The sequence below is a fragment of the Melanostigma gelatinosum genome (assembly GCF_949748355.1).
Source record: "Melanostigma gelatinosum genome assembly, chromosome: 3".
Lineage (NCBI taxonomy): Eukaryota > Metazoa > Chordata > Actinopteri > Perciformes > Zoarcidae > Melanostigma > Melanostigma gelatinosum.
The window spans coordinates 8996611-9023420 of record NC_136636.1 but is presented as its reverse complement, the minus strand read 5'-3'; the positions used below and the strand labels follow the sequence as shown (position 1 = coordinate 9023420).

The window sequence follows — 26810 nt, the reverse complement described above, 5'->3', positions numbered from 1 at the left end:
TTTTAATGATCAACAAACGTTGTTATATAACAACGTCATCGTTTAAGAAAGCGAGTACACGTAATTGTAGATGGTAATTGTAGTAACTTTTCAAACGTCTAAAATTGTAAAATGCACAAATGTGTGAATGTCTTCATTTATGTTTTCAAATCTTTTTTTTCAACATGATTCTTTTTTGGCTTCAGCATCGAGTGCGCGCACGTCACGCTCAGATCCGTTACGTGCTTTACGTTTTGCAGACACGCGCAATGATAGCCGGAAGCACCGATGGGAGGAAAATAAAAAATCGATGCAATCCAGTGTTGATCGCGAGTGTAAACCGCTAACTTACTGTCCTTTTTCGCCACGGTAGGCTCGAATTGATCAGCCTGCTTTTCCGCCGCCAGTGCGCCGGAGGGGACGGAAGGAGAGCTGCTCCGTTTGAACGAAGTTGCTCGGTTAGGGGGGGTTTAGCTGACGTGTGGAGAAGTTGAGACTGCCGAGGAAGAGCGAGAGAGAGAGCAGATAAACAAACATAAACAAGCGGGGATCAGCTGAGCGCCTGTCCGAACACCGAACCAGCAGCAGCACGGAGAGAGAGTCTCCTCTTTCGAGCCCGAGAATGATCCGCAGGAGACCGTTGACTTTACACCGATACTAGCTCCATGTCAACTGTCAACACTGGCACACAAAGAATTTCGGAAACACAACACGAGGACCAGCCATTAAGCAGAACATCCACTGCTCCTGTCACTGTATCTTTTGTCGAGACATAACCAGGCTAGCATGGACGACCAATGAGTGTACCTCGGCTGTAACGAAACGAACACACATTACAGTGCAAAGGAGACGGAGGTAAACACTTTTTTATTAACTTTGCATTTCCCCACAAAGGGCCTGCGAACTAAACCAACTGACTTGAGCTAGCTCGGCAGGGCCACACATCCTGTTTGTGTTTGAATCCTTCATGTGGCGGTCAGTTTAGCAGCAGGACTCTCATCTATGCAGGCGTGTTTCTTTTTGCCCTGAACGTGTTCTAGAAAGACTCACCAATACAAACGAAAAGGCAAACAAGATAGTAGGTGTCTGGTGTCAGGAGTGGGATTAACATGGCCCACCAGGCAACCCCTAGTTCCCAGAAGGCCCTGATGATGGAGCTGAAGTCTCTGCAGGAGCAGCCGGTGGAGGGCTTCCGCATCACGCTGGTGGAGGAGTCTGACCTCTACAACTGGGAAGTGGCCATCTTCGGACCTCCGAACACCCTGTATGAGGGAGGCTACTTTAAGGTGGGACCAAGCTTTCTAATACCAGGAGGACATCATGAGTTCATACCAGTCAAAACATGTCACCTGGTTTAGATTATGAGACGCACTCTTGGACGGGCTGCCTTGTGGCTTGTGAGCGGGAGGGTCGCCAGTTCAAGTCCCCCACAGGGACTAAGTACGGCGTGTGCACTGGTAGCTGGAGACGTACCCTTGAGCAAGGCACAGAATGCTGTATGGTAGCTGCTCAATGTGCCTAATACGAGGATGAGTTAAATGCAGAGATCTTTCATTGCGCGTGGTGCTGTGTAAACTTGTGGGACAAAAGATAGTTTATTTACATTTCTCACACGGTGTAATTGTGCTCCTGTGTGTAAGTTTTCTTGGCGAATAGGATATCTAGGGAATTGCTGCAACTTGGAAAACAGCCAGGTAGTAGTGACAGTGACTCTGTTTAAAGTATCAGAGCAAATAAAGTCTTATCATGGTTATTGCATTTTTTAAAACTGTAATTCAGCAATGCCCGAGCTCAACTCTGCTGGCTCACCTCTGCTGGTATAAGATTTTTTTGGGGATTTTAAGCCTTTGTAGACGGCCATTTAATATTTCTTTGATTTTTCCTCTTTCTCCCCTCTCCCTCCATTCTCCTTGTCCAGCCCTCTCCCCCTTGCTGTATGATGGTTGTGCTTCAGATAGCTATTTTTAGCTATGAGACCGATTCTAAATGGCACCTCAGCACAGAAAAAGAGTAACGGAGAAGGGCACGACGAGACTCATCTCGCCGTCTTTCATGTTACTTATTCAGTCTAACTTCTAAAAAGTGTGGTACCACATTCAAGTCGAGGCAATGCAGACGATGCTGTAATCTTCCAGGAATGCCAAAATAGTTCAGAGGAGCAAGTGTTGCTGCCGTCGTTGATCGAGTTAGGCTTTGCAGTGACATCCTGTTGTCCGTTCTTGTCCCTCTTTCAGGACAGACAGATGTGCAACAGCTGGAGTTTGCAATTTACCTGCAAGTGTTTACAAGACACGTGTAACATAAAACATTTGGCCTGCAGACACTTTCAAACCCTGGACCTTCTCTCTTTGCAATAATACTATTTAGAGTCTGTAATACTACAGGAAGGAACGCCTGATGTACTTTTTGTGCAGGTGTGAGTGATGAAGTGTTGGTATTGACCAGTGTACCGATGTAACCCTGCATGGAAGCTCAGGTGTCATGACATCTGTGTTTTTAATGTCCCAAGGCTGCTTCTGGTGTTGCGACTAGTTGTGGAGCAATGATAGTCCTATCTGAGTGTCAGCAGCTCGGTGAGAGCCGGGGTGGTGTTACACACACACACACGCCCAGGCCGACATGCCTTTCACCTAGATAATTGCGCAATACGGAAAGAAAACACAGAAACCAGAAGTAGAGTTACATAGATCTGACTTTTCCGGTCCTGATATCGATACTTGGGCTTCTGTGTATCGGCCGATACCGAGTACAGATCAGATGCTGGTGTTTAATTCATAAACTGGATGCCTCACTGTGTGGAAGTGACGAGGATCATTCTCTTATGTTTCAGGCTTGGCTTGATCATTGCTTTTCCTAACTTTGTAAAACACAATATAACAAATACATGCATAGATATACATGTACTGAATTGTTATTCATTATTAAAATAGTAAATTGTATGCCAACAAACTTACAGTATACAATTCAAGTGTAAACCCTTTTTAATGCAGTGGTGCAGAATCCAATTTGTCATATCGCTCCAGTGTGGACATATCAAGTTTATCCTCGTTGAGATCTAGATGAAAGTTAATATCAATTTATAGCTCCTTGAGACACCTGCAACACTGACTCATGTTGTTTCTCTTTATTTTTGTTGAAGGAAGAACTTTATTTGTCTCACTTGAGAAATGATGTCTTGCAAATATTACAAACTCGTATGTTATTTGTTTGTATAAAGCACTTTTTTTTTTCCACATTGAACATATCGATGTGTTACGCCAGCCTCCAAAACATCAACTCTCCTCTCCCGTGGCTCTCTTCACCCTCAAGCTGAAAGTTAGCATAAAGGAAGTCAAGCTTGGTAAAAACATGTGTAGACTGTCGACCCGTTTGTTCTCCCAGGCTCACATCAAGTTCCCAGTTGACTACCCGTACTCTCCTCCAACCTTCCGCTTCCTCACCAAGATGTGGCACCCCAACATTTACGAGGTAAAGCACGTTGTGTCTCTCATTTTTGTCGTTTTCACACAATTCGTTTTAGCCGTTATCCATGCCAATTTGGTATTTGTATAGTTTGTGTTAAAATGGAGCCATTTAGAGGCTAAATGTAGACACCCGCATGTCGTCATGACAGATGTTGAATAGTGCATTTTGTTCTCTTTCCAGAACGGAGATGTGTGCATCTCCATCCTGCACCCTCCCGTCGATGACCCTCAGAGCGGGGAGCTGCCCTCTGAAAGGTGGAACCCCACCCAGAACGTCAGGTAATCTCTCCTCCACACAACCTCGGCTTCTCTTCAATCTATTCTACAACACAGACGGGCAGCCTTTTTATAACTTTGCTGTTATTTTGAATGCAATGTGGACATTCATAAGGGTAGAGGACTTTCCAATGTTCGTCTACAAATAACAGAAATTTAAACCTGAGCAGATCTGTTGCAGCATGTAATTGACCAGGTTCAGATGAAGCTAGCTATAGTTTAAATAAAAGCCAGAGTCGAGCTTTTCGTTCATACAAAGTCAGGATCTGATATATTGGCGTGTCCTCATTTTCGGTCTGTGTGGTTCTGTCGTAATCAGGACGATCCTGCTTAGTGTGATCTCCCTGCTCAATGAGCCCAACACCTTCTCCCCGGCTAACGTGGACGCGTCTGTCATGTTTCGCAAATGGAGGGACAGCAAAGGCAAGGACAAGGAGTACGCAGAGATTATCAGGTAATTCACGATAGAGTGTTTTTCATCCTTGTACAGACAAATGTTCAATGTGCTTACAGAGAATCACCCGGTCTGTCCGCGTAGACGTGACGTTAAACACTGACTTTGAGTTTATTGCTCTCTGGTTTACAGGAAGCAGGTGATGTCAACGGCGGCAGAGGCGGAGCGCGATGGCGTCAAGGTGCCGACCACTTTGGCGGAGTATTGCGTCCAGACCAGGGTTCCCTCCCAGGACAGCAGTTCAGACCTCCTCTACGACGACCTCTATGATGATGACATGGAGGAGGAGGACGAGGACGAAGATGAGAGCGAGATGGAGTCCGTAGGCGAAGCCGGGGGGATCAGCCCCACGGAGGATGGCGGGACGACCACCAGACGCTACGACAACCAGGACGACTCTGGCAACGAAGACTCATGATGATCTGGATGATACCCCCCCCCCCCCCCTACTCTTATGTGTTGCGTTACGATTTTCAGTGTGTGTGTGCGCGCGTGTGTATGTTTGCACATACAGTGGGGTCAAAAGTCAACTGCCAAAAAAACCGTTTCATCATTTATTAAACTAAAACAAATGGTCATTCAAACAACAGTTGTAGTCTCAATCAAAGTCAGAATTTGTGTGTTTCCACCGTTTGCCTTAATTACAGCTTGCACTCCGTCTGGCATCAGATGTTTTGCAGAGTTGAAATTATTCCAGCACTGTTTTGAGAGCATCCCCCCCCCCCCCCCCCCCCCAAGTGTTTTTGAGGTTACGTTATATATCACTTTTTTTTCCCTTTTTTTTTTTAAATGCATGCCTCTGCAGAACAGAGTAGTGTCGCTCTACGGCCAGTGTGTGATTAATCTTGTGCAAGTTACTGACCCCAGACGAGGCAAAACATCCCCCACGCCTGAATATTTCCACCGCCGTGTTTTTATTCCCTGTAGTATTAGTATTAGTATTATTATTATTATTATTACTCTCTTTCCTGCAACCAGCTCCTCGCGGACTGCACTGTAAGCTGTTTGGTTGCAACCATGACATTGAATTTCTTTTCTTGGTCGTCAACAGTGAAATTTCAGTGTTGTTCAATCCACGCTAAACCATCAGACTTGTTTTTGCCATTAAAAATGTAGTTTGTTAACTGCTACAGTTTTGTCGGTCTTTTAACTGTAGTTTTTGTCGGCTGGAGTAGGAATTTATTTGCTTTGCGTCTTGGCTGCAGATGCGTGAAAGTGTTTGCTTTAAACCACAGTGCCGTCTCCAGTCGTGTCTCGTCCTTGTTTGGGTGAGAATAACTCGGTTTTGTGAAAATCTTTCCGGCCTTTAAATCGGAGCCATGTTATCATGACCATGCATTAACAGTTCATTTGTCATTTAAAATACATAATAAATAACATTGTGCGGGAGCGTACATGCGTTAACATCTGCATACATGGTGAGACAAAAAAATATCGGAATTTAAATTACAAGCATTTCCCAAAGATAAAATCAATCCCACTCATCAGTTCTAAATAACCGTGTGCAAAGTGAACACGCCGTCTTAGTTCTTGATAAATGATGGAAACAAACTGTCCTCGTGGTGGTTTCTTGCACCCCGCTGTAGCCGGCCGGCTCTTTGTCGGGCTAGTCCACGTCAGATTGTCTGGTTCCGTGTTAAACGATTGTCTTTACTTGTTGCTGTTTTTAACTTCTTCTGTTTAGTTGGTTGATGTCCTGTCCTCCCTGACTTGTCCCCTGTATTTTTCTGGGCGGGGCGCCGACGGTCTGGCTGATGGACACTTTGCTGTTTGGCTCATTAACCGGTCGATGAGCTGGCCGGCTCGTCCTGTCATTGTCCCCTCAGTGTGTCTTCTGGCAGAAACTCTGTCCCTCACACGCCTGTCTGTTCAACTTAAAATTTCAAACACAGGCTCTGTCGTGACTCCATCCTCTTGGACCCACCTTCACGTCTGCACTCTCATGATCCCTTAAAGTAATGTCATTTGGTTAGGAGGGGTGGGGGGGGACACGGTCTTGACCTTTTCCCACGTCGCCTCCTGCACCTCTGTCTGCCTCTTAAACCTCAGGGCCTCAATAGACTTTCACTGAGAGAGAAAAACCAGTCAAGGAGAAACTTAAACCGGCTCCTCACCTCCACCTACTTTTTTTTCCACACTTTCCGCATCACTGGGTGGTTGTAGAGGGCAGAGAGTAAACTCAAAGTCTCCAAAAACCCACCGCCAGCGTCTTTACACGTGACTGAGTGTTGCTGTTGGTCTTGATTAAGGTTCTTTTAAGTTGATTTCTTATTAGTCGGCTTGAGTCAGATTTTAAAAAAACATCAAACTGCACCTGTCGAGACTTTCTCCTTGAGAACACATTATGTTGCGATCGATGTGAAAATGTTTCGTTTTTGAGCCAACTCGAGCTTAAATGCGACTTTGTGAAAATTGGACGTTGTTGCTGTGCTACACCACGTCCAGAGTCTGTTTATCGACGGGGACAAAATCAACATGCAGCTTAGCGACACATTTGCATTTGAACGAATATGACACTGATTGCCTGTTATTTGTGTGTGTGTATAATTACATTTACTATTCATCTATTGACTACAATGTCAGGGTTTTCTTGTTCCTGTCTCTGGAACAGGTGCAGACTTCTGTCTCACTGGTGAGTTTGCCCAAATGCCCTCTTGGACTTTGTCCAGCTGAGAAAACATTGCTTTCTAGTGCTGTTTTGGTGAGGACTGGACTGGCTGAGGATTTGACTGATTTAAAAAAAGGTTTGGACACACTGGACATAATGTGACGAATATTACTTGTGTGGCATCAAGTAAACCATTTGGGTTGTTTTTTTTTGGTTGGAGGTATGAATCTGTTGCCCTTTTCAACGCAACAGAGCACTGCGCAAACCTTTGATTCAAACGGATGGATTTTATGCCAAGGAAACCAAGTACAGCCCCACAATCGATCATTTTGAGGACTATGGAGCAATGGCTGCATGTGGTGGATTTAACGCCATTTGAATAAACTCTGTTCGGGATACCTTTTTGGACTTTAATGTGAAACCAGAGGAGTGAAACATTTCCTCCGGGCTCTGTGCTTTGGAGGCTCACAGAGACTGGATCCTGGTGAGGACGTGGAGAGGAAATCCGTTCCTGAACCGGATCTTTAATGGATTTGATGTCAAGGCACAACAGGAGGGGGATGAATGCCAGAAATCCTGTTCTTCTCTAGATGTGGTCCCCATTTGTTTTGCCCATCCCTCACCATATCGAGAAGAAGTAAAATCATAGAAATTAAATGTACCAATGTCATGTGTATCTGCTAAAGGACTAGTCGGACATATTGGGGAAATATGCTCCTTTACTTTGTGGCTGAGATGAGATCTATACCACCATAATGCGTTAAGATGAAACTACGGACGGACACCATTTAGCTTAGCTTTGCACAAAGACTGGAAAGAGGGGGAAACGTTTAGTTTAGTTCTGTCTATATCTCATTTAATCTAGGGCTGCCCCCTCTTAGTCGACTTATCTGTGGTTTTTGTCTTACTCGACTAAGATTTACTTTGACAGTATTTGCTTTTTTCATGTTGAATGACTTCCAAGAGACTTATGAGCACATCACCAGTAAACACAAGATTTAAAGTGGTGCTTTTATGTGATTCTTTGTAGAGAAACTCAAGTTTTACAGATCTGTCTATTAAATCAACTGATCAATTAGTCGGCAAAGAATTTATTTCGTCGAGGACAGGCCTAGATTAATCTGTATGAAACACTTAGTGTAAAAATGTCACTTCTTTGTTTTGCAGAGGTTGTGTGCAACTAGTTATTGGCTGGTAGTAGTAACTTCCAGGAGTCCACCATTATGCTGAGCTCAGCTGACCGCTTGCTGTCTGTAGCTCAGTATCTAACGGACCGACATAAAAGTCTTGTAAATCTTCTCATCGAACTCCTTGCCAGAAAGCAAACAATTGTGTATTTCCCCAAATGGCCAACTATTCCTTTTTGATATGAAGCTAAAGCCAGTAGCAGGTTAGCTTAGCTTGATTTAGAAACTGGAACAGGTGAAGCTACCCTGGCTCTTTCTAAATGCAACTAAATCCACCTACCAACTCCTTTAAAGCTCACTAATGAACATGCTGTATGTTGTTTGTTTACAAAAAGAAAAATATTGTGGCCAGGAGACGTCCTGTAGTCTACCTTTAGCTAGCCGTTTCCTTTTGTTTCCAGTCGTTGTGCTAAGCTAAGCTACGCTAACCAGCTGCTGGCATTAGCTTCACACTTAACAGACACAAGCGAGTGTCATTAATCTTCTCATCAAACTCTAGGCAAGAAAACAAATAAGCTTATCATGAATTTAGAAATCAGAATCTGCATTTTTAGAATTGATCTTGTTGAGGCGTAGTGTTGCCCTTAAGAGAGCACATTACAATGATCTTCAAACTTAAAATCCTCTTTTTTGACTCTTTTGTATGCCTTGTTTTTATAAGGAGGGCAGGTGGAGAAGAGCTCAGGGGGCCTTTTGAGGGAAGGAGATCAAACAATCATTTTCTCTGAGGGATGACGATAGTACCCAAATCCCAACCTAAGAAATGACACTAAAAAGCACTGCAGTTTAAGATGAGATGTTATTCCATACACACCGTTACGAAGGCCTGAATGAAATCATTTAGTTCATTTAACCTGGGTGTGTGTGAGCATATGTGTGCACATGTGTGTATTTTTTTTTCAAGTGTGTACCTTCGCATGGTCACACACTTAGACTGACCTGCGTGTGTCCACACATTGCTGTTAAAGCTGTCCTGGTTTCTTTTCTTTGATGTTATGTCATTTTATTCCTCATCATTTTTGTGTTTGTGAGGATGCAATTGTCACTCATAAAGTTTCTATTGTAAAATGATACATTGTTGGGTTTGTTTGCAGTACAGCTTTGATATCTGTCGCTAAGCCCACGGTGAGCTGGTTTTTGGAGTAGAAATAGGATTGGTATGCAAATGGCGGTATACAGTTATTGTGGTTCAGTTGGGAAATCATACAAAAATAAAACGGTGTCATTGAAGCCTGTCGAAAGGTTTTGCCCTTATTTTGATATTGGCAACTGGTCACTACTACAAGCTACATGGATAATTTGTGTGCTACGGTAAATGTATTTTGTGCTTAAAGTCTTGGTTCACCCGACTTACATATAAATACACTGTTAGTGGTATCCAGTCATACATACTGGTTTAATTTGTCCAGATGTTATCAGAGAGTTCTGCTTATACTCTGATACAATTCATTTGAACGGGACTTTGTGTCTTGTGGAAGAAAATTACATTAAAAAAAACTCCTACAGCAACAGGTGTTATAGAAAATGGTCCCTATGAAATCTTTTGACAGTGTGACATAGTCACGTTGCTGTTCAATGTTTTCTTGTAAAGCTTTGAGCACCACTAACAGAATTCCATTCACCTCCGCTGAACTTAAGTGGAAGCGAAAACCTTTTTTTTTTAAAAGAATGAATACCTCAAATCCTGAAAAATTTAATCAAACTATTCACATTTTTTCACAGTGAACTGACCCTTAAAGGTTCCTTGATGGCCAAAGCTTGTACAACATTATGGAAGTTAATTGCACTCTAATTAAAAGTCCTTATGACACCGAATGCATAAAAAAGATTTGTATCTTACCTTATAATAAGATGGCAGTTGAACTAACATGTTGCAGAGGAAATGTTTAATCAAAAACTGTAAATACCAGTGTAACGCTATGGTCTAGCTGACGTCCATACAGCAGCATACAGCGGTGGTTAGCGACGTTAGAGTCCAGCCAACAGCTGATAAAACGGTTCAAACAGCACCAACGTTAGCTGGTTAACACAAAGCACAGACAAAGAGTGTAACGTTATAACTTCAGGTATTAATATTGAAGTTTCACATCGTAGGAACTATAAAGCTCAGACTGTAATGTTACAGTCTAGTCATCCATCACTCAGATAAGGGCAGTAAACTAAGTGTGACCGATGTCCGAAGTTTATATGAGTTCTACTGTGTTGTACATTCATATCTAACACAAATTAACAAGCGCTATATCAATAAGATTGAATAAAAATGAAAGTATTGCACTTGCTGGTAATACCTGTTTACGTCTCAACGTAGCGAGGATCCAACATGGCGGCTCCAGATTTAGGATTAGACACAACGCAGCCATCTGATTGGATGTAGAATTTGAGACAATTTGAGACAACGCAGCCATCTGATTGGATGGCAAAAGCGTGTATGGCCTGATTGGCTCCTGGAATTTGAGACATATTGAGAATTTGGCACAAAGGAGAACGAGCTTGTTGCCCATTCTTCTCTGAGGAAAGGGAGGGCACGCGGGCCCTCCCTGTGCATCTGGTGGGATGCAGAAGGTTGGCGGTTCGATCCCTGCCAACGGCAAAGTGTTAAAAAGTTACGAAATAGTTGGCATGGTCAGCAATAAGTAGATTATTAATAATAAATAGTTGTAACAGTGCTTAGTAGGTAGACTAGTAATAAAGTAGCTGTGTAATGTCATAACATCTGTCCTTGTCTTGTCTCTCCTCAACAGACACAGCATTGAACAAGCTGCTCATATATTAAAAAGTTCTAATGACATCTTGTGTTCTTATAAGTAGATAGATTATTAATAATAAATAGTTGGAACAGTGCTTAGTAGGTCGACTAGTAATAAAGTAGCTGTGTAATGTCATAACATCTGTCCTTGTCTTCCTTGTCTGTCCTTGTCTTCCTTGTCTGTCCTCAACAGACAGCATTGAACAAGCTGCTCATATATTAAAAAGTTCTAATGACATCTTGTGTTCTTGGGATCATTCTGCTCATTCAAACATGTTGTCTGTTAACAGTTTCTAATTTATTGTTCATTATTTGACCACTTCGACCCCTAAGTGTATCAGCAGTACATTGCGTAAACACATATAATATATATGTGTGTGTATGTGTCTCATATTTCTATCCTAATGTGTAAAGCTGGCTGGTTGTTAAACCAGTTTTACAATCAGAAATAATAAAGCTTCCAAACAAACAAAGTGCAGATTACATACTTTTATTTACAAATTCAAAATGATGGAGGGAGGAATAAATAAAGAAAAACAGAACAGAACAGTCTCCCTCAACAGAACAGAACAGAACAGAACAGTCTCCACCAAAAGAGCGAGTGTGTCCTGTAGCCAGTGTTTTGGGCTGGCCACACTTTGTGCACGTGTACTGTGTCGTCGGCCGACGGGGTTTGGGCAGCGGCTCCTGCCCTGCTGCAGCAGCCTCGGCCGCCTTCCTCTTCCTATATGCCGTGGACCTGGACATGTGTGGTCCAGGAAGAGGAGGGTGACCGGCAGGGACAGGAGCGGGGAAGACACCCGGGAGCGTTGCGGGTGGAGGAGGAGGAGGAGGGGGAAGGCCAATGGAGGACGGGCCGGGCTGCTCATCGGGGACATTGAAGGGGAAGGGCTGTCCTTGTCCCACCTGAACAGAGGACAGCCCTTTAGCTGGAGGGAGAGGGAGGATGGCAATACATCCCTCCCTCTTTTCTTCTGCCGCCAAGAGAACCTGGGAGACAAACGCAGATTGTTCTTAGGCTCTTCATCAAATGATAAATCTCAGATTACAACCCATCAAAACTTTAAAGCTTCATGTTGAACCCTTACCACTGGGTCAGGGTCCTCTGATTTAGCTCAAAGAGCTGGATCTCTGTCTGAGCCATCAGCCTCAGGCTGGCCAGCACTCCCTCTCTGATGGCCACGTAGTCCGTGAGGATGAGGGACCACCGAGTCCTCGTCAACCCACGGACCCGCGTAGCCACTGGGTGGAGCTGGCAGAGCCGGCTGCAAACTGCCTCGACCAGGCGACTGGCGCTGGGCCAGTTTGCAGGGCTGGAGTTCGGTCCGAGAAGGCAGCTGAAACAGTCATGGAGAGCAAAGTCTGGGTTGATATACAGCAGATATTTACAAGAGGATACATTCATATTTGAAAAAAATCGTACCGTTGGAGACTCTCCTTGCCAGGACAGGAGGTGTTCTTCCCCTTCGCTGCCTTGAACCGCCCCTTAGGTTGCCTCTCCCGGTATCTGGGAGGGTAGACAACTCGCTGTTTGTCCTGCTCTGGCAAGCGATTCCAGAGCAGGATGAGTCTGTCTACCCTACTGTCTGTAAGCCCCTGAAGGTTCCTTCCTTCCACCAGGGCCTGGGCCAGCTTCAGGACGTGCTGATACCCAGGCTGGTCATCAGGACCCTGTATATTCTCCTGAGAAGAAACAAGAAAGGAAGAGGAGGAGAAACGAGTCAGTAAGCACAGAGCGATGCGCTGTGAAATATGAAATATTCTATCGTCACTGTTATCATCATCGTCATCAGTATCGGTAGCGAACTTACCTCAGGGGCCTCAGGAGGGGCATCCTGGTCAGGGGCGGCTGGACCGGATGGCTCAGACGATGCGTCAGCTGGATCACCTGACCGGGCTGCTGCTGTGCTGGTGGATGGGGTATCGGCCTCGAAGATGGTGGGGTCCACATCTTCCACGATACCCTCATCATCATCCTCCTCGAGCGACTCGATGGCGGCGTCAGCCTCGTCCGGAGTGTCAGGGTCCAAGCTGACGTCCTCAAGCACTCTGCCTGTCTGCTGGTACAGGTACTCTACCCCGATGAGCTCCCCTGTCATACAGCAAACTCGAACCGGTGGTGGTGCAGCTGCTGCTGCGCGGTCCTCGTTCCACCTCACCAGTCCATCAACCAGGAACGCCTGGAAGTGCTTGGCCTGCCGGTCTGGGTGTACAGCAGCACACCTGGTGGGTCCTGAATGCAGCTGAGGTGGGTCTTCTGTGTACTCCAAATGTCCTCGATGCGGCGGGCGTCCAGCAACGGGATGTCCAGGGTGTCGCGTCCTGCTGGTCCACCGAAGGTGTCGAGGAGCTCCTGGATGAGGATTGCCGATTCCTCGGGCCCACGTGTCCTCCGGCGACAGTGGAGCCTCCACTCCTCTCTGGAGATCCTCCGGATTACCGCGGCGTCAGTCAGGCCAACCATTCCGTGCTTCCCCTCCAGCTGGGGCCGCTTAGCCTCAGTTAGACGGCGGGCATCATCAGGATCGACCTCGAAGATGCAGTGAGACAGCTGCCTCATGAACGTGGGGTAAAGCTCGTGGCTCTCAGTGGTGACACCTGATGCAAAGCGTCGCATCAGGTGCCAGATGTCCAGTCTCACCACGAGCTTTTCCCACTCCTGTGAAAGAAGAAACATAATGTGGTTTAATCTTCTCCTAAACTGTACTCTTATATTACTGATTCAGTATTTGTATTAACAGTCTCAGTTTCACACCTGAAACAAGGCAGCTGTCTTCGACACGCCGTTCTTGTTGCAGCAGTCGCGGTCCACGTAGATCAGCCGGGGGGGGGGGGGGGGGGGGGGAGGTACCCCGGCGAGTCGGTACCGCCTCATCAATCCGGCTGCCATCGTGGACAGGCCCTCGGCGCTCTCGGAGCAGGTGAGGACGCTGATGAGGACCTGCCCGTGCTCATTACCGACGTTGGTAACCCAGGCGGCCGTGTCAGAGGCGGCACCTGCGAGCTTCTTCGTCACCTGGAGAAAGAGAGATTAGAAATGTTAATGTGAGAGCATAAACACACAGCTGTGGTGTCAAAGCAGCTGGTAGAAAATATGAAACTGTGACAAACTTTACTCGCCTTCTTGGTGGAATCCATCTTCAAGATGGATCCGAAGGTGGACGTGATCCTGGCCTTGTACTCGTCCAGCCGCGTCAGCACATCGTAGCCGTAAACGGTCAGCAGCCAGACGGGGGACGGCACGGGGGGCATCTGGGGTGGTGGTGGAATCTGCCTCGCCGAACACAAGGCCCGGAACTGCTCGCATATGCCGAGGTACAGGATCGCTCTCCGCATCCAGGTGTCCGAGTGCTGCTCCCGCAGGCTGTTGTACAGCCGATTAGCACTGTTGCCCAGAGTGCGAGACCTCAGCTGCGCAACAACCCTCATGTCACAGGACAGCCTGCACAACCACAACACAAGCATTATGTACAACTTTGTCACCACAGACAGACATCAAACAGGATGTTCAACACAAACAAATATAAAGATATTAATATAATGTCTTACTTGTACGTCAGTACAGCTGGAAATTGGCAGCTGTAGGTGGGGGACAGCTGCCTGATGATGCCCTGTGACCACCCGCCGACCTTCTTCTTACATCGACGGCACTCCAGGTACTCAGTGGCCATGAGGTACCAGCCGTCGATTTCCAGGACCCTCCGGATGGTCCTGTACAGCCCAGCCTTTGTCATTGACCCAGTGCACAAAGGCTGGGGACATGTCAGCTGCAGATGCCAAATCCGGTGTGGCATCCAGAGGAACAGCCGGCATGCAAAGAAGGGGTCGGGGGATGCGGGAGGCTGGTTGTAGACCGACCGGGATTGGGGGGGGGGACCACCAGAGATTCAGCTCACTGACGAGCCGAGACCTCCCCAAGCTGTCCCTGGTAAACAGCACTCGACCGATCCACTGCTGCTGCTCGACTACTGGAAGTTGTACGAGGTGTTCTCGGTCCAGCACGGCCTCCAGCAGCTCCTCGTCTGTGGGCTCGTCCAGTGCAGCAGAGTCACCAGCCCCCTGACGTGGTGCAGCTGAGGTGGAGGGGGCAGGAGGAGGAGGTGGTGGCGGGAGCGAAAGAGAGGCCTGTACATCTGAGGCTTAAAGAGAAATAAAATGTGACGGTAATCTTAAAGGATAATATTGTTGTGTTAATATTGAGAGACGGACACACATTGAGCCAAGCTGCATATAAAAACTACAGGAGCACAGAGGGTGGTTTTGAAGAGAAAATGGTGACGATGACAAACACAACAGATTAGACATGTTGATCAGACATGTTGAGTGAGTGATGCAGGCAGCAGACAGGAGACTAGAGAAAGCAGGGTGAAGAAAATGTTACTCTGCAGGTGCTCTCCCATTAGTGATGCGTTAGTGATCTGAGATGTGCACCAGGCAGACATCAGATAGTTTTCCATTCAACCCAAACTTACCAGTTTACTCTCCTCCTCTGATTAAAGAAGCATTTTAAAGTAAAAAAAAAAAAGTGTCAACAATGAATTCAGGTCTTTCTGTTATTATCAAATCGTGACCAGAGTATAACCTTACTTTTTACTTACACTTCTCCAAGTCAACTACTGCCTTGACCAGCTCTTCATCCGAAGGCTCCTCAGAGCTGGTCTGAAGGGGTTGAAGTGGGAGGCTGTAATCACACGATGACAGAACATAACACAGTGAACACAGGAATTTCAATAAAGTTGAACTAACTCTGCATATAGTTTTGGCTGGACTTGCCTGGAGATGCAGGCTTAATGGCCACCATCTTTTTAACATGGGCCTGCATTTCCACCGCAGACAGAGAACGCCGCCCAGAGACAAAGGCCGCAAGTGCTGAACCAAGAGGCCTATAATAACAATAAATGACACACAGCAACATTAATGATGAGACAACATTACAAATACTAACATTCTTCAGGGAGGTCATCCAGGTACATCAAAGTCAGAGAGCTTTACAGTAAAACACGTACTGTGATGCACTCTTAGCTCTCTGGCTTGCGGCCGAGACAGAGGCTGTGCTGCTGCTGCTGCTGGTGGTGGTGGCGACAGCAGCCGTGGTGGTGGATGAAGCAGCAGCAGAAGCTCTCGTCCTCTGCCTGTCTCTGCTCCGGACGTAGTGGACGGCTTTCTCCATCTGCGTACCCGGAGTTGGTGCCTTCCTTCGGAGGTAGTTGACAAATCTGTACGAATCAGACATTTGTCACATGATTCTATTAATCGATGGTCAGCACAGCAACTATATTATAATCCAAATGTTACAAAGATGTACCGGATCTTCTTGGTGTCCTCGGACTCGTACAGGCTCTGCAGGGTCTCAAATTTGAAGTCCTCGAAGCCGACAAGCACCTGTCCCTCCCGACCGGGCTGGAGGGACTTCGCCAACGCCTCCTCAAACGCCCGGTGAAACCTGACTGCCTCCGCAAACTCAGGGTACGCCAAGGAGTAGCGGGTGAAGGCGTCCTGCAAGGTCACAAAGGGAGGTTAAACCAGTCATCACTCTTTTTAAATTAAATTCACGTGTACTGAAGGACCCCACCTTGTTGGCCTTGTTGACGTTAAAACAAGACGTTTAGTGGAAACACTTTCACACTAAACATTACACGTAACAACATATTTGATTTAATATCTGAACCGATGAGAAGAAGTTTGTTTAAAGTTAACGAGGAGAACCAGAGACGTCACACTGGACCGTCATCCTCACGTTAATCATCGATAACGTCACTTTTAATGGACACAAAGTCTCCGAGACAAATAAAGACAACTGCCGTGTTTGTAGAAAACATGCAACACGAGAAGTGAGAAAATAACGAGGTGAAGTCTGAGAGCAGAAAAGTCAAAGTTGAATGTCTGAGACAGACATGTCTTCAGAGTGAAGGAGCTCCGCTCCGCTCTGCTGCTGCAGTACTGACAGCGGCCATGGTGGCGCTGCTTCACACGCTGTTTCACACCAAATATGAAAATAAATCATAAAAATATTCATAGAAAATCATATTTTCAGCAATAAGGAACGCTTCACGAATTTGCGTGTCATCCTTGCGCAGGGGCCATGCTAATCTTCTCTGTATCGTTCCAATTTTAGTATATGTGCTATCGAAATAACACAACTAACTAATAGTCCTGGGAGGTACTTATAGGTCCACACCCGGGTAGATTCTCTCTATTGGTAGCAGAGCATGTGGGCATGTGAGGGAGCCAAAACCGGGTTAGAATGTCTCTATCTGGGCAGAAAACACAAGTATGAAGAGGTCTGGGTGCTGCGCTGTGAACCCTGAACCCTTCACCGGCTCTAGAATCTGGTATGGAACAGTCTGACCCACTTCAGGTCCCGTCTGCCCTGCTGAGGTACCCACTAGGCCGATGGGAATCTATTCAGCGAGCACTGACGTCAGTCGGACAGGATTGGCGAGCTGCAGACGAGAGGACAAAAGGATCTACTCACCGCTCCGCCTCCATTCCGCCTAGATGCACTTTGACCCACAGCTGGGGGACACAAAGAGAGCAGGATCGAGGGGGAGGGGGGAGGACACACAGAGACACACAGGCTGCAACACGGCTCCTGAACGAAGGACTCGTGGAGCTGCTGAAGGTTTCTGCTGACTCAGACACTCCGGAGCAGAAGGACGGAGGACTGAGACGGTCTGAGGATCCACAACGAGACACGAGCCTGAGACCAGAAGCTGTGAGGGAGGAGAGACGAACCAGGAGGAAACAACACAGAGTCCACATCTGGAGCTTTATGTCTTCATCATGTTGTTCTGCTGCAGATAAACTCTTCAGGACTTTATATGAAGAACCCTGAACCTCTTTATGTTCAGTCTGTGTTCTAAACTCAACCAGCTTCACATGATCAGGACTGAAGGGGACAAGAGGGACATGTAGTCCACCTCATTCAGACTCATTCTAGAGTCCACATGTGTGTGTTTAACAAGCAGGACTGTTTCTATTCCACTGACTAAACTCTGTTCTTTATTTTCACATTATGTGGTTTCTTCCTGCTTCCTGTTTTCATTAAAAAAAATGTCGGTGCAGTTTCACAAACTCACCAGCAGGTGTCGCTCTATGACCGGTCTATGGAGTGAGGGGCGCTGTAGTCTGACTGCAGAACATAGAGGGAAACACACATGCAACATGAGTCACAACTAATTTGTTTTAACCTTGAAAAACATGAATTCCATTTTTTTTTAAATCGTGAGTTTAGACAAAAAAATGTGGCATGTTTCTACTTGCACTGATTGTTGTTGATTGTTAAATGTTTGCACCTCCCGTCATGGCAAATTCATTGTATGTTCAACATACCATTCTGATTATGGTCTATAAAACATTCTTAAAAATCCAATGCATTCCTTGATCAGAGATTAGGTTTCAGCTGGATGAAGTAGTAGTCCAAGTTCCAAGTTATCTTTTTGATCCAAATTCAAATGTTTTGATTGAGCTATATGAGGTGACATTCTGTTTATAAAAGAGTGATGTCAAAGCACAACCAGGGCACACTGGTGACATCATTGCTGTGAGACTCAGCATGGGGTTGTGTTGGCTAAGTAATGTACTTGCTGTAGTTGTAGTCTACTAACTGTAGTTCTAGTATAGTTTAGTGTCCCAAATGCTATCTAATTAGCCCTGTGTATACACCAGCTAGTAGTTTAGTTAGTTGTAGTGTAGTAGTTAGATAGCCGTACCTGAATTGACAGCATGTGTCAGCGCGGGATAGCCGAGCCAAGGGTAATAGGGCTTTAGTTACCCGGATGGTGTACAGACTTAAATGGCACTGGATGAACGATCGGGCTAGGTGTAGAGCATCTTGATGTTTGAACCTACTTATATCCCATACCTGAATGTGCGTAGGTATTTTATACAGTTGGGTGGTAAAAGGATAGCCCCTCGGCCCGAACCGTCACACAAAAATGTCCACTTCTAATCCACTGAGTTGTGCGCCAAAAACTGACTGGTCAAAATGTTGTCTGTGTCAGACAGTTAAAAAGGAAGAGTTGAAATCTCCTCCAACTAATTATGCATGTAGTCCTGAAACCGATGGTTATTCTATGATTGCTGCAAATGTACCACGCTTTCAAGCAATTAACCAACTGCCAATCAGGTTGGTTGGCAGTCCCGATTGGACGACGGAAGTGGTATTGAAGAAACGCTGAGAAAGAACAAAGCCAACTAGAAAATGCATTTCCTGCTGAAAATGCGTTGGAATGCTGAAAGCTGAAATGAATCTCAAAAACATTGCTGAAAATAGATATCCAATTTAAAAAAAATTGCAAAAAGCTGAATAATTCAAAAGTTGAGATTACAAATATGAAGTTATATCACCCCTCTCCTGAAAGAGCTGAACATTTTGATATTCGAACGGTTTCTGTAGCTTAAAAGAATTCCAGTAGTAGTAGAAGTATTATTCGCAGTATAAGTATGAGTAGCATTTGAATAAGTACTAGTTGTATTAGTAGTGATATTTGTAGTAGCAGAAGTTGTCGTCGAAGTATTTGCAATTAGAAGTAGTAGAAGTAGTAGTATCAGCAGTCGTACTAATAGCTGTAGTAGTATTAGTACTGGTTATTAGTACTGGTAGTAGCAGGAATAGCAGTATTAGCAGTTGTGGTATCAGTAATAATAGTAGTGGTAGTGGTAGTAATAGCAGTAGTGGTAGTAATAATATTTATGGTAGCAGTAATAGCAGTAGCAGTAGTAGTAATAGTAGCAACAGCAAAAGTTGTAGTAGTAGTGGTAATACTAGAAATATTAGCAGTATTAGTAAGAGCATTCATTATTTCAAGAAAAAAGCCTAATTTTGAGCGAAACGTTTAAATACAGTTAATCCATGAGGCTTTTATTTTGAAAGGGTGGGACTGGGTGGGGGAGGGAGGGGGAGAGGAGACATAATCATCATGTTTGACACATAAACAGAGGTTATTAAATGACAGGCTTCGTCACAAGCAGTTCAGTTAGAATTCACTCTCTGGGGCTTTTATTTTGAAATGGGGTGTGGGGTGTGGGGGAGAAGGGGAGAGACAGAATCATAATGTTAGATAAACACAAACCGGTTATTAAATGACAGGCTCATCACAAGCATTTCAGTTAGGATTCATTCTGTGGCGCTTTTATTTAAAATGGCATGTGTGTGTGTGGGGGGGGGGGGGGTGGAGGAGGGTGGAAAGACCTCTAAAGAGCCATAAGACCTGAAAGACTGTATGAGAGAGAGACACACACAGAGAGACAGAGAGAGAGAAGAAAGAATGAGTGAGAGAGAGAGCGAGAAGAAAGAATGAGAGAGAGAGCGCGAGAAGCTCATTTTATTCAGTTCATAATTTTTGCTTCAGCAATTTGTTTGTACTCCAGTATTGGATACTGTCTTTTTTGTGTGTTTTTTTTAGTTATGAGTTCCCCTTGTGTATATTTTTCATATTATAAATTAAGGTTTTATAAATATTTAGGTACACAAAAAAAAGTTCTATTTATTTTCAACACATTTAATTCCAACTACAGATGGATTAAAATCATTCTCTTCAGGTTTACGCTGCTCCACTGAGTACCAGGGAATATTAAGTGGGTGTCCATCTCCATGATTTTCTTTTTCTTTTGTGTTTTAGCTTATTTACATTTAAGATATGTGTATATCTAACCTCATAACACATGGCTTCCAAAGACAGAAAATGTTTTTGGTTTTGTGCAGCTAAGATCAAATCAGTAATCGGTTTTCAAGCATTCATTCTTTTCCTCCCTACTCAACTTTGTCTTGACAGAATCTATTCAGCCTTAAATCATACAGTACCGTACGGACAAAGTGTTTAACTCAGCGCTATTTGAACCTCACGGAGACATAATCATCAATCACATAAATTGAGTGCTCTACCAACATGCCAGCGCTCCCTTCTGCACAGTGTACGTCCTGGTTCATCGCTGCTTGTCCCGCTGAACCTCCAGGTGTCTGTGTGCCGCTCTCAGTGTGTCCTGCAGGTCTTTGTACTGAGCCAAACTGCAAGCGTCCTCCAGCCGGGCCCAGCGGTAGTCCTGGTGCTCGTCAGACAAAGCCACCGCTGTTCCTGGGTCTCTCAGCTCGGCCAGCCAGTACAGCACCTCTTTGGGTCTGCCTCGCACCTTGTAGCGCAGCTCCTGCACAAAGCCGTCAATCACCTGCAATTGCTCTGCCCCCAGCCCCGCCTCCTCCTTGGTCTCTCTCAGAGCTGTGGTGAGGTCGTCCTCACCTGGATCCACGTGACCTGATGGTGAACAGGTTAGATATAACTAACACAAAGAACACTTAAAGCTATATGAGTGGAATTTAGCTCATAAGGGGTTACACTCAACTACATGATAAGTGTACATTTTTTGAACTTGTAAACACCTTTGGGTGGGGTCCAGTGGTGCGTGCCATAAGAGGTCTGCAAGAGGAGGTACTCGATGTTATCTGGTGGAGGGATACAACCGGCCAGACGACGAAACACTATGAAGCCACAAGCACGCAGCGCCATCTCCCTGTTCAACAAAGTCACACAAAACACATCTTGCATCACATGTGTGCAGCCGAGCCACCCGTCCATTCGAGCTAAGGTCAGGTTTTAATGAAGAAATGAAAACGTGTGACCCTTATTCTTATCCTCGTCCTCATCCTCTGCTGCTGGTGGGCTGTCATATGTATGATCCGACGTTAAACTCATATCAAGCAATGCTGAGGCTGCATCTATGTGTTTCGCCTGTTGTACACGCTCGACACGTCTCTGGCACCGACTGCTGTCACGGGCCGATGAAGCTTCGGTAACCTTCTCATGTCCAAGTTTAATTTATATTTCCTTTATTAAATACTGTTCACAAACGAATTTGTAAATAAAATCACTGACCACTTATAAAGTGATCCGCACATACTCGAGTGTACGCCAAATTCCATTCCTTTATATCTCGAGAGATGCGTGACAGCCATTTCTCGCGACGTCGCTTGGATAGCTCCTTCGTGTCATTTCCTTGATGTGTAATGACCGCTGGCAAACGAAAGAATGATTTCTTGTCTCTATCAGCTCTGCTGCCACAACCAAAGACAGCACAAAAGTTCACCACCGATAGGTTATGCGACTCAGCCGTGCATGCCAGTGGCTTTGTGTGTACTCCAACATGGCCGACAGCTAAACTGTGACGTCACACGAGACCACTCTATATTAGCCTTTGCTGGTGAGTCACGAGAAAGTTCAGCAGTGTTGCTTTTGACTTGATTAGCTTGTAGCAGAAAATCAAATGGCTCTTACATCGCTGTGCTGCTAATTCTGTGACAGATCTCCCTCGTTTACAGACCCGCGTACAACACTGCTGCATCAGCAATGATTGTTCACCTGTGCAAAAAATAAGCCTGTTAGCATTTATGTCACGTTAGCTAGCTAGCTTACTCATCCGCTCGCGCAGATCAGATGCTCCGTGTGTTGGCTGTTCTGGCTCCGTGTGTTGGCTGTTCTTCTCACTGTACTCAAAATGCTCGCTGTTCTACCTTTCATGAACACAGACTGCAGGTTTGACGAGCAGTTACTTACTTAACTTTTAAATATGTGAGCTCTGTTTGTCACCATGCTGATATCACTGTGCTGCTCCGTGTCCGGGTCTCTTTGATGACCGGACATAAATAGTTCCGCTTTGTAGAACTGCTTTGACAGTACTCGCTGCTCCTTCCACTGGTAATAAAATAAATATGATATATATTGTATTATTTATTAAGAATACTTAAATAAAAATGAAAGTGCTCCTTGTTAAGATAATATAATATTGTAATGCTATATGATTATTAGATAATACTACAAGTTATTGTAGGGGATCATTTTGTTCAATATTGCTTTCTGTTCTAATTGTAACGACTTTATATACGGTACTGTTGGGTGTGTTGGGTATGCATCTATAATGATGTATTATTTAATAAATTCATTGTACTAATATGTATTATATGTATATGTGTATTAATAATAATATTCCCTCTGGCTCTGCCTTTACTTTTCTTTGTATGATAGAGTAAATATAAATATTTTTGTACTAATGAATAGCTGTTTAGCCTGTGGGACACAGATAAGAAATGTACCCATGATAGGATCACGTGAAGACAGCTTGTGTCAGAAGATAATAGAGATGGGCCGACTTTACCACACCAGCCGAGTTGTCAGCAGTGCAGTTGTTCAACTTGACGGAGGAGACACTGCTGCTGAGTTTCAAGGTAAAGGCAAAAACTCACCCGAAATACATGTTTTGTTATTTTCATGTAAAATATATACGGGGGTGAGGGAGAGTCAGACAGACAGATGCATAAACACAATGTAAGTTTAAAGGATTTGTACAAATGTATCCCATATGGCTCACTTAAAGAAAATATTTTGTTTTTCTGACATAAAGAATGATCTTGGTTTTCTTCATTCTTTGCATGCAGCTGTCTGTGGTTCAGCCAGATGCCTCAGGACATGTGACTGTCGCTGCCACTACTATTGTGCTTACTCAGCCTGCACTGAAGTGCTCGTTATTCCACTCCACTATACAGGAATCACACTTGGGTTCAGGTTCCACTCCATCCATTTATTATTTGTATGTGTACTGACTGTCACAGAGATTACACATGGATGTAGGACTGCGGGCTCCAGATCATCAGGCACTCGATTGGTCTGCTATTTTGTATTTAGAGAAATAATCCTTCAGCTTTGGATAGATACGATTCCACATGTGTACATCCAATGGTTAAACTGGTGCTGATGAGAAAGATATTAGGGATTAGTATTGCAGGTCTGCGTATGTTTGGAGTAGAGATCAGTGGCAAAAGATGTTCAAGCTGCATGTTCTGAAGGTCTTGTGGAGTTAATGACAACTGTGAGTGACGAATCCAAAAGCCACATTTTCATGTGGAGTTGAGATTTAAGTTGAAGATCTGACCCAGAAACACAGCATAGTTACCGCGCTGCACAGACGGCATTGACTGGAGGATTGTTACAACCAATATTGAGATTTGGCAAAGAAAAATAACACAGTTCTATGTGATAAATACTGAATTGTGATTCTTTTTTTTTTGTTTCTATTGGCCTTCTAAGCAGCATTTCACAGAGCCATGGAGGAGGAGAAGCAGCCAACTGGAGAGCCTCACTTTGTGGGGAAGAAAGAAGAACTGATTGAAGCAAAGCGCTCTTTCAGAACACTCGAGGGTCGGGACATACTGATCATCTACCACCAGAGCGTCTTCTATGCTATGGATTCTTACTGCTATCGTGAGTTCAGTTCTTCTCTAAACAGTTGCTGCTTGTGAGAGAGGGAAAGCGCGACCATCATGCTTTAGTTTTTTTTACGCCAAATGTTATTATATATGAAAAGTATAGTATTGGCTGACTTCATCTAACAACATGTATTCTTGTCTGTTGACACTGGTGCTTATTTAAAATTGCTGCTGATAGACATCCTGTGATGGGGTATTTAACAGTGAGCTGCTTTGCTTTTTTTTATCCATGAAACATTTTAGCTCATATCACTTCTAAATTGCGTCCAGTCAGCGAAAGGTTAGTGTACTCTAAACTGTTTGCTTACTCTGCAATACACTGATGCTCTACCCTCTCGACAGATGCTGGGGGAATACTGCAGAATGGAGACATTGAGGTGAGGTTTGCATTCGACTTAAGAGATTGTGTCTGACCCAGAGCAAAGAAAACAAAATGCCATTTAAGTTAAAGTACAGTACTTTTGTGTTTTGTTGCCACATGCATGCTTTCACAGGCTGTTTCATCTGCACTGCAACCCTTACTGATGTGCTGAGGCAGAGAAACACCGTAATTAAGATATCCAACCTGCATAACATTAAATTAATGTTATGCTCACGTTGAAGGGCCTAAATGACCTACACTCGTCATCCCACATGAGGTTGTTTACCTGCTTTCTTTCAACATACTTACAGGAAATTGCTGGCAAGCTGTGCATAATTTGTCCAAATCACAAGTACAAGATCTCTCTTGCCAAAGGAGAGGGCATGTACAAGGCCAGGGACCCCCAGGAAAAGCCGCCTGTGCACAGATGGTACTCCAAAGGTGTGAAGCAGCGGATCCACACGGTCACTGAGACCAGCGGGGATGTCTATGTAAAGCTCTCTGAGGACACGTGCTGGATCGAGTCAGACTTCTTCCAGGGAGAGATGGGCAAGGTGGAAAGGGACAAAGTTGCAGCAGCTGAGAAGAAAACATAATAGTAAAACCAGTGTTTTAAAATGTGAAATGGCTTCACGTGTGCCTTGCTAGTTGTTTACATAATGTTAAAATGTTTTACTGAAAAAATATGTCACTTATTGCTGTGTAAGGTGGACAAAAGCATTGCAAAACAATCATGGAGTTCACAAAATGAACTTTTTTAATTTGATTTATGTATCTCAAATCGGGATCATATATGTGATGTATGAGCTGAATACGTATCCATACTCGTGTATCCCTCTGCATTTCAACTTTCTCATGTATTATGCATACAGTGAATGAATTATTCAGATAAAAAAGTTTTGTACTGATGATTTCAAAAAGTGGAAAATTGTTAAAATATAAAGATCATACAATACTGGTCACGTTTTTTGTAACATTCATGTCTGTTTTATTCCCTCAGATAACATCAGAAAATATGCATATCAGGTCACAGGCTACGTAGATTCCAACATCTGGGATTTGTGTTGTGACATGTTTCTTTTTCATTGGCAAAAAATTCTTTGAGCAACTGTAAAAAAAACAACTTGCTGAGGATACCAAGCCAACACAGTCCCTGAGGTTGTTGAAAGGTGTGTTGACACTGACAGCAGCTTCCGACAGGTACCGTGGCTCGCTGAAAGGAGCTCACTCCTTTCCATAATATTCTTTGCACATGTTTTGTCGGCCAATGGATTGGTCAAAATTGGTGAAGCAGCATTCGAGACACCTTGAAATTTTCACAAAAATGCTGGTTCTTACAATTACCATAATGCATCTTAATAGCATCCTCTGTTGGACTCTCCCGGCCTGGAAAAACACCCCCATCTTAAAAAGATTTCTGATATAATTTCAAGTCTTGAGTAGGCTGTCATACACTTTTTGCAAAAAGGTGAGGTTGTTTATCTGGCTTGTATGAAAAATAAAACCTTGAATTATAATTTGTTGCATAGTCATCATATATGATGTAAAGAGTCAAGACAGCTTGTCGCGTTCAGATTATTTCTTTGTTTCCGTACCCATTGTGCATGGCTAAGAGTGGCATGGCCCTAGAACTGCAAATGCCACGGGTTGAGAACAAAAAGGCTATGGGGTTTGATGTTCTTCTGTGCATGAATGATGCAGGTCTCTGTAGCCTACAAACTCACAACCCAGTCTGAAGCCTCCGCCTATGTGACGCTTTGAATACAATCAAGAAATGCACAGGGGCCCTGGGTTACATGGAAGGAGAGGAGTGAGCGCTTCTGCGAAGTTACTACACATGAAATTTTAAAATATTATTAGGTGGTTAAATTGAGAGTCTGGATACAAAGCAGGTGCCGTTATGTGCAGATGGTCGTTTGCAATAGGTCAAGTTAGAGCGCTCCTTGTCAAGATAAAGAGCAGACTGTGAGGGCAAACTGCTTAGCAGGGCTTGTGCATCTTATTCCAGAGGGAGAGCACTGCACAGCATGCAAGCAGCATGATCACTGTGTTGCAGGGCATTCAAATCCAAGGCCTTCTAAATTGCTCTCGGGTTGGTTTTATGTCTTGCATTTTTAATCTTGATTATGAATGACAGCAGACCCTGATAAAACCATAAATACTATTTTTCCTTTTTTAAATGCTCTCAAAGCCCCTGGAGCATGTCCAAGAGGGACTATAATATCTCATTATCACCTATATGCTACCACTGACTGACTCCCACTGCAAAACATCCCTAAAGCCAGTTCGTTTATATTTTCTTGCTGCATTAGCAAACAATCTCCTAACACTTGATCATTATATTCATGTGGTGGAGTTCAGTGTCTGTCTTTGTGAGTCATGGACAAGCGAACAGAAGTTATTGGCGCACACATGGTCACATGGATAAAGCTCTAGCTCTGTAATTGCTTCGAGGTGAAACCATCAGCTTTGGAATGACA

At 44.5% G+C, this 26810-nt stretch overlaps 5 protein-coding genes and 1 long non-coding RNA gene across 12 annotated transcripts; 2 read left to right on the top strand and 4 right to left on the bottom strand.

The window, feature by feature from the left end:
• Positions 1–270: 270 nt before the first annotated feature.
• Positions 271–9039, top strand: ube2r2 (ubiquitin-conjugating enzyme E2R 2). 3 transcript variants are annotated; one of them, XM_079266149.1, is made up of 6 exons: positions 271–834; positions 1020–1265; positions 3361–3447; positions 3625–3722; positions 4039–4173; positions 4306–9039. In XM_079266149.1, exons 2-6 carry the CDS (start codon positions 1089–1091, stop codon positions 4589–4591), a joined length of 783 nt encoding a protein of 260 aa, XP_079122275.1. In that variant the 5' UTR covers positions 271–834; positions 1020–1088; the 3' UTR covers positions 4592–9039. The 3 variants fall into 3 exon arrangements, with proteins under 3 accessions (XP_079122275.1, XP_079122277.1, XP_079122276.1); XM_079266151.1 differs by having other exon boundaries at positions 988–1265; XM_079266150.1 differs by having other exon boundaries at positions 271–1265.
• Positions 9040–10260: 1221 nt separating this feature from the next.
• Positions 10261–13572, bottom strand: LOC306775586 (uncharacterized protein; the record flags this gene model as incomplete). Its single annotated transcript, XM_079266043.1, has 6 exons — positions 13470–13572; positions 12526–13373; positions 12138–12397; positions 11803–12051; positions 11367–11704; positions 10261–10412 (listed from the first exon to the last, which is right to left on the bottom strand). The coding sequence occupies exons 2-6, from the start codon at positions 12811–12813 to the stop codon at positions 10261–10263; spliced, it is 1287 nt and encodes a 428-aa protein (XP_079122169.1). The 5' UTR covers positions 12814–13373; positions 13470–13572.
• On the bottom strand, positions 12870–15240 carry LOC306775585 (uncharacterized protein; the record flags this gene model as incomplete). The annotated part of the gene is made up of 5 exons (XM_079266042.1): positions 15187–15240; positions 14264–14853; positions 13835–14156; positions 13566–13730; positions 12870–13373 (listed from the first exon to the last, which is right to left on the bottom strand). The coding sequence occupies exons 2-5, from the start codon at positions 14506–14508 to the stop codon at positions 12870–12872; spliced, it is 1236 nt and encodes a 411-aa protein (XP_079122168.1). The 5' UTR covers positions 14509–14853; positions 15187–15240.
• A 255-nt stretch (positions 15241–15495) lies between these two features.
• LOC306796816 lies at positions 15496–16419 on the bottom strand. The gene is made up of 3 exons (XR_013773074.1): positions 16020–16419; positions 15721–15930; positions 15496–15597 (listed from the first exon to the last, which is right to left on the bottom strand). It is a non-coding gene; the product is annotated as an uncharacterized lncRNA (long non-coding RNA).
• An 848-nt stretch (positions 16420–17267) lies between these two features.
• On the bottom strand, positions 17268–22708 carry nudt2 (nudix (nucleoside diphosphate linked moiety X)-type motif 2). Of its 5 annotated transcripts, XR_013771860.1 has the most exons (4): positions 21093–22113; positions 20601–20967; positions 17794–17846; positions 17268–17427 (listed from the first exon to the last, which is right to left on the bottom strand). XR_013771860.1 is itself a non-coding variant. In XM_079265274.1 (3 exons), exons 2-3 carry the CDS (start codon positions 21217–21219, stop codon positions 20642–20644), a joined length of 453 nt encoding a protein of 150 aa, XP_079121400.1. In that variant the 5' UTR covers positions 21220–21223; positions 22123–22708; the 3' UTR covers positions 19667–20641. The 5 variants fall into 5 exon arrangements, 4 of the variants coding, with proteins under 4 accessions (XP_079121400.1, XP_079121399.1, XP_079121398.1 ...); XM_079265274.1 differs by lacking the exons at positions 17268–17427; positions 17794–17846 and adding an exon at positions 22123–22708 and having other exon boundaries at positions 19667–20967; positions 21093–21223; XM_079265273.1 differs by lacking the exons at positions 17268–17427; positions 17794–17846 and adding an exon at positions 22264–22708 and having other exon boundaries at positions 19667–20967; positions 21093–21223.
• Positions 22709–22710: 2 nt separating this feature from the next.
• On the top strand, positions 22711–25292 carry rfesd (Rieske (Fe-S) domain containing). Its single transcript, XM_079265270.1, has 4 exons — positions 22711–22931; positions 23794–23964; positions 24312–24346; positions 24642–25292. The coding sequence occupies exons 1-4, from the start codon at positions 22757–22759 to the stop codon at positions 24924–24926; spliced, it is 666 nt and encodes a 221-aa protein (XP_079121396.1). The 5' UTR covers positions 22711–22756; the 3' UTR covers positions 24927–25292.
• Positions 25293–26810: the final 1518 nt, after the last annotated feature.

Coding starts and splice junctions, on each gene's coding strand:
- rfesd (XM_079265270.1), top strand. CDS start 22,757: ATGAATAGCTGTTTAGCCTGTGGGACACAGATAAGAAATGTACCCATG. Junction 23,965..24,311: donor TATGGATTCTTACTGCTATC/GTGAGTTCAGTT, acceptor CCCTCTCGACAG/ATGCTGGGGGAATACTGCAG. Junction 24,347..24,641: donor TGCAGAATGGAGACATTGAG/GTGAGGTTTGCA, acceptor ACATACTTACAG/GAAATTGCTGGCAAGCTGTG.
- nudt2 (XM_079265271.1), bottom strand. CDS start 21,288: ATGGACGGGTGGCTCGGCTGCACACATGTGATGCAAGATGTGTTTTGT. Junction 20,968..21,092: donor CCACTGGACCCCACCCAAAG/GTGTTTACAAGT, acceptor GTTCACCATCAG/GTCACGTGGATCCAGGTGAG.
- ube2r2 (XM_079266149.1), top strand. CDS start 1,089: ATGGCCCACCAGGCAACCCCTAGTTCCCAGAAGGCCCTGATGATGGAG. Junction 1,266..3,360: donor ATGAGGGAGGCTACTTTAAG/GTGGGACCAAGC, acceptor TTGTTCTCCCAG/GCTCACATCAAGTTCCCAGT. Junction 4,174..4,305: donor GAGTACGCAGAGATTATCAG/GTAATTCACGAT, acceptor TCTGGTTTACAG/GAAGCAGGTGATGTCAACGG.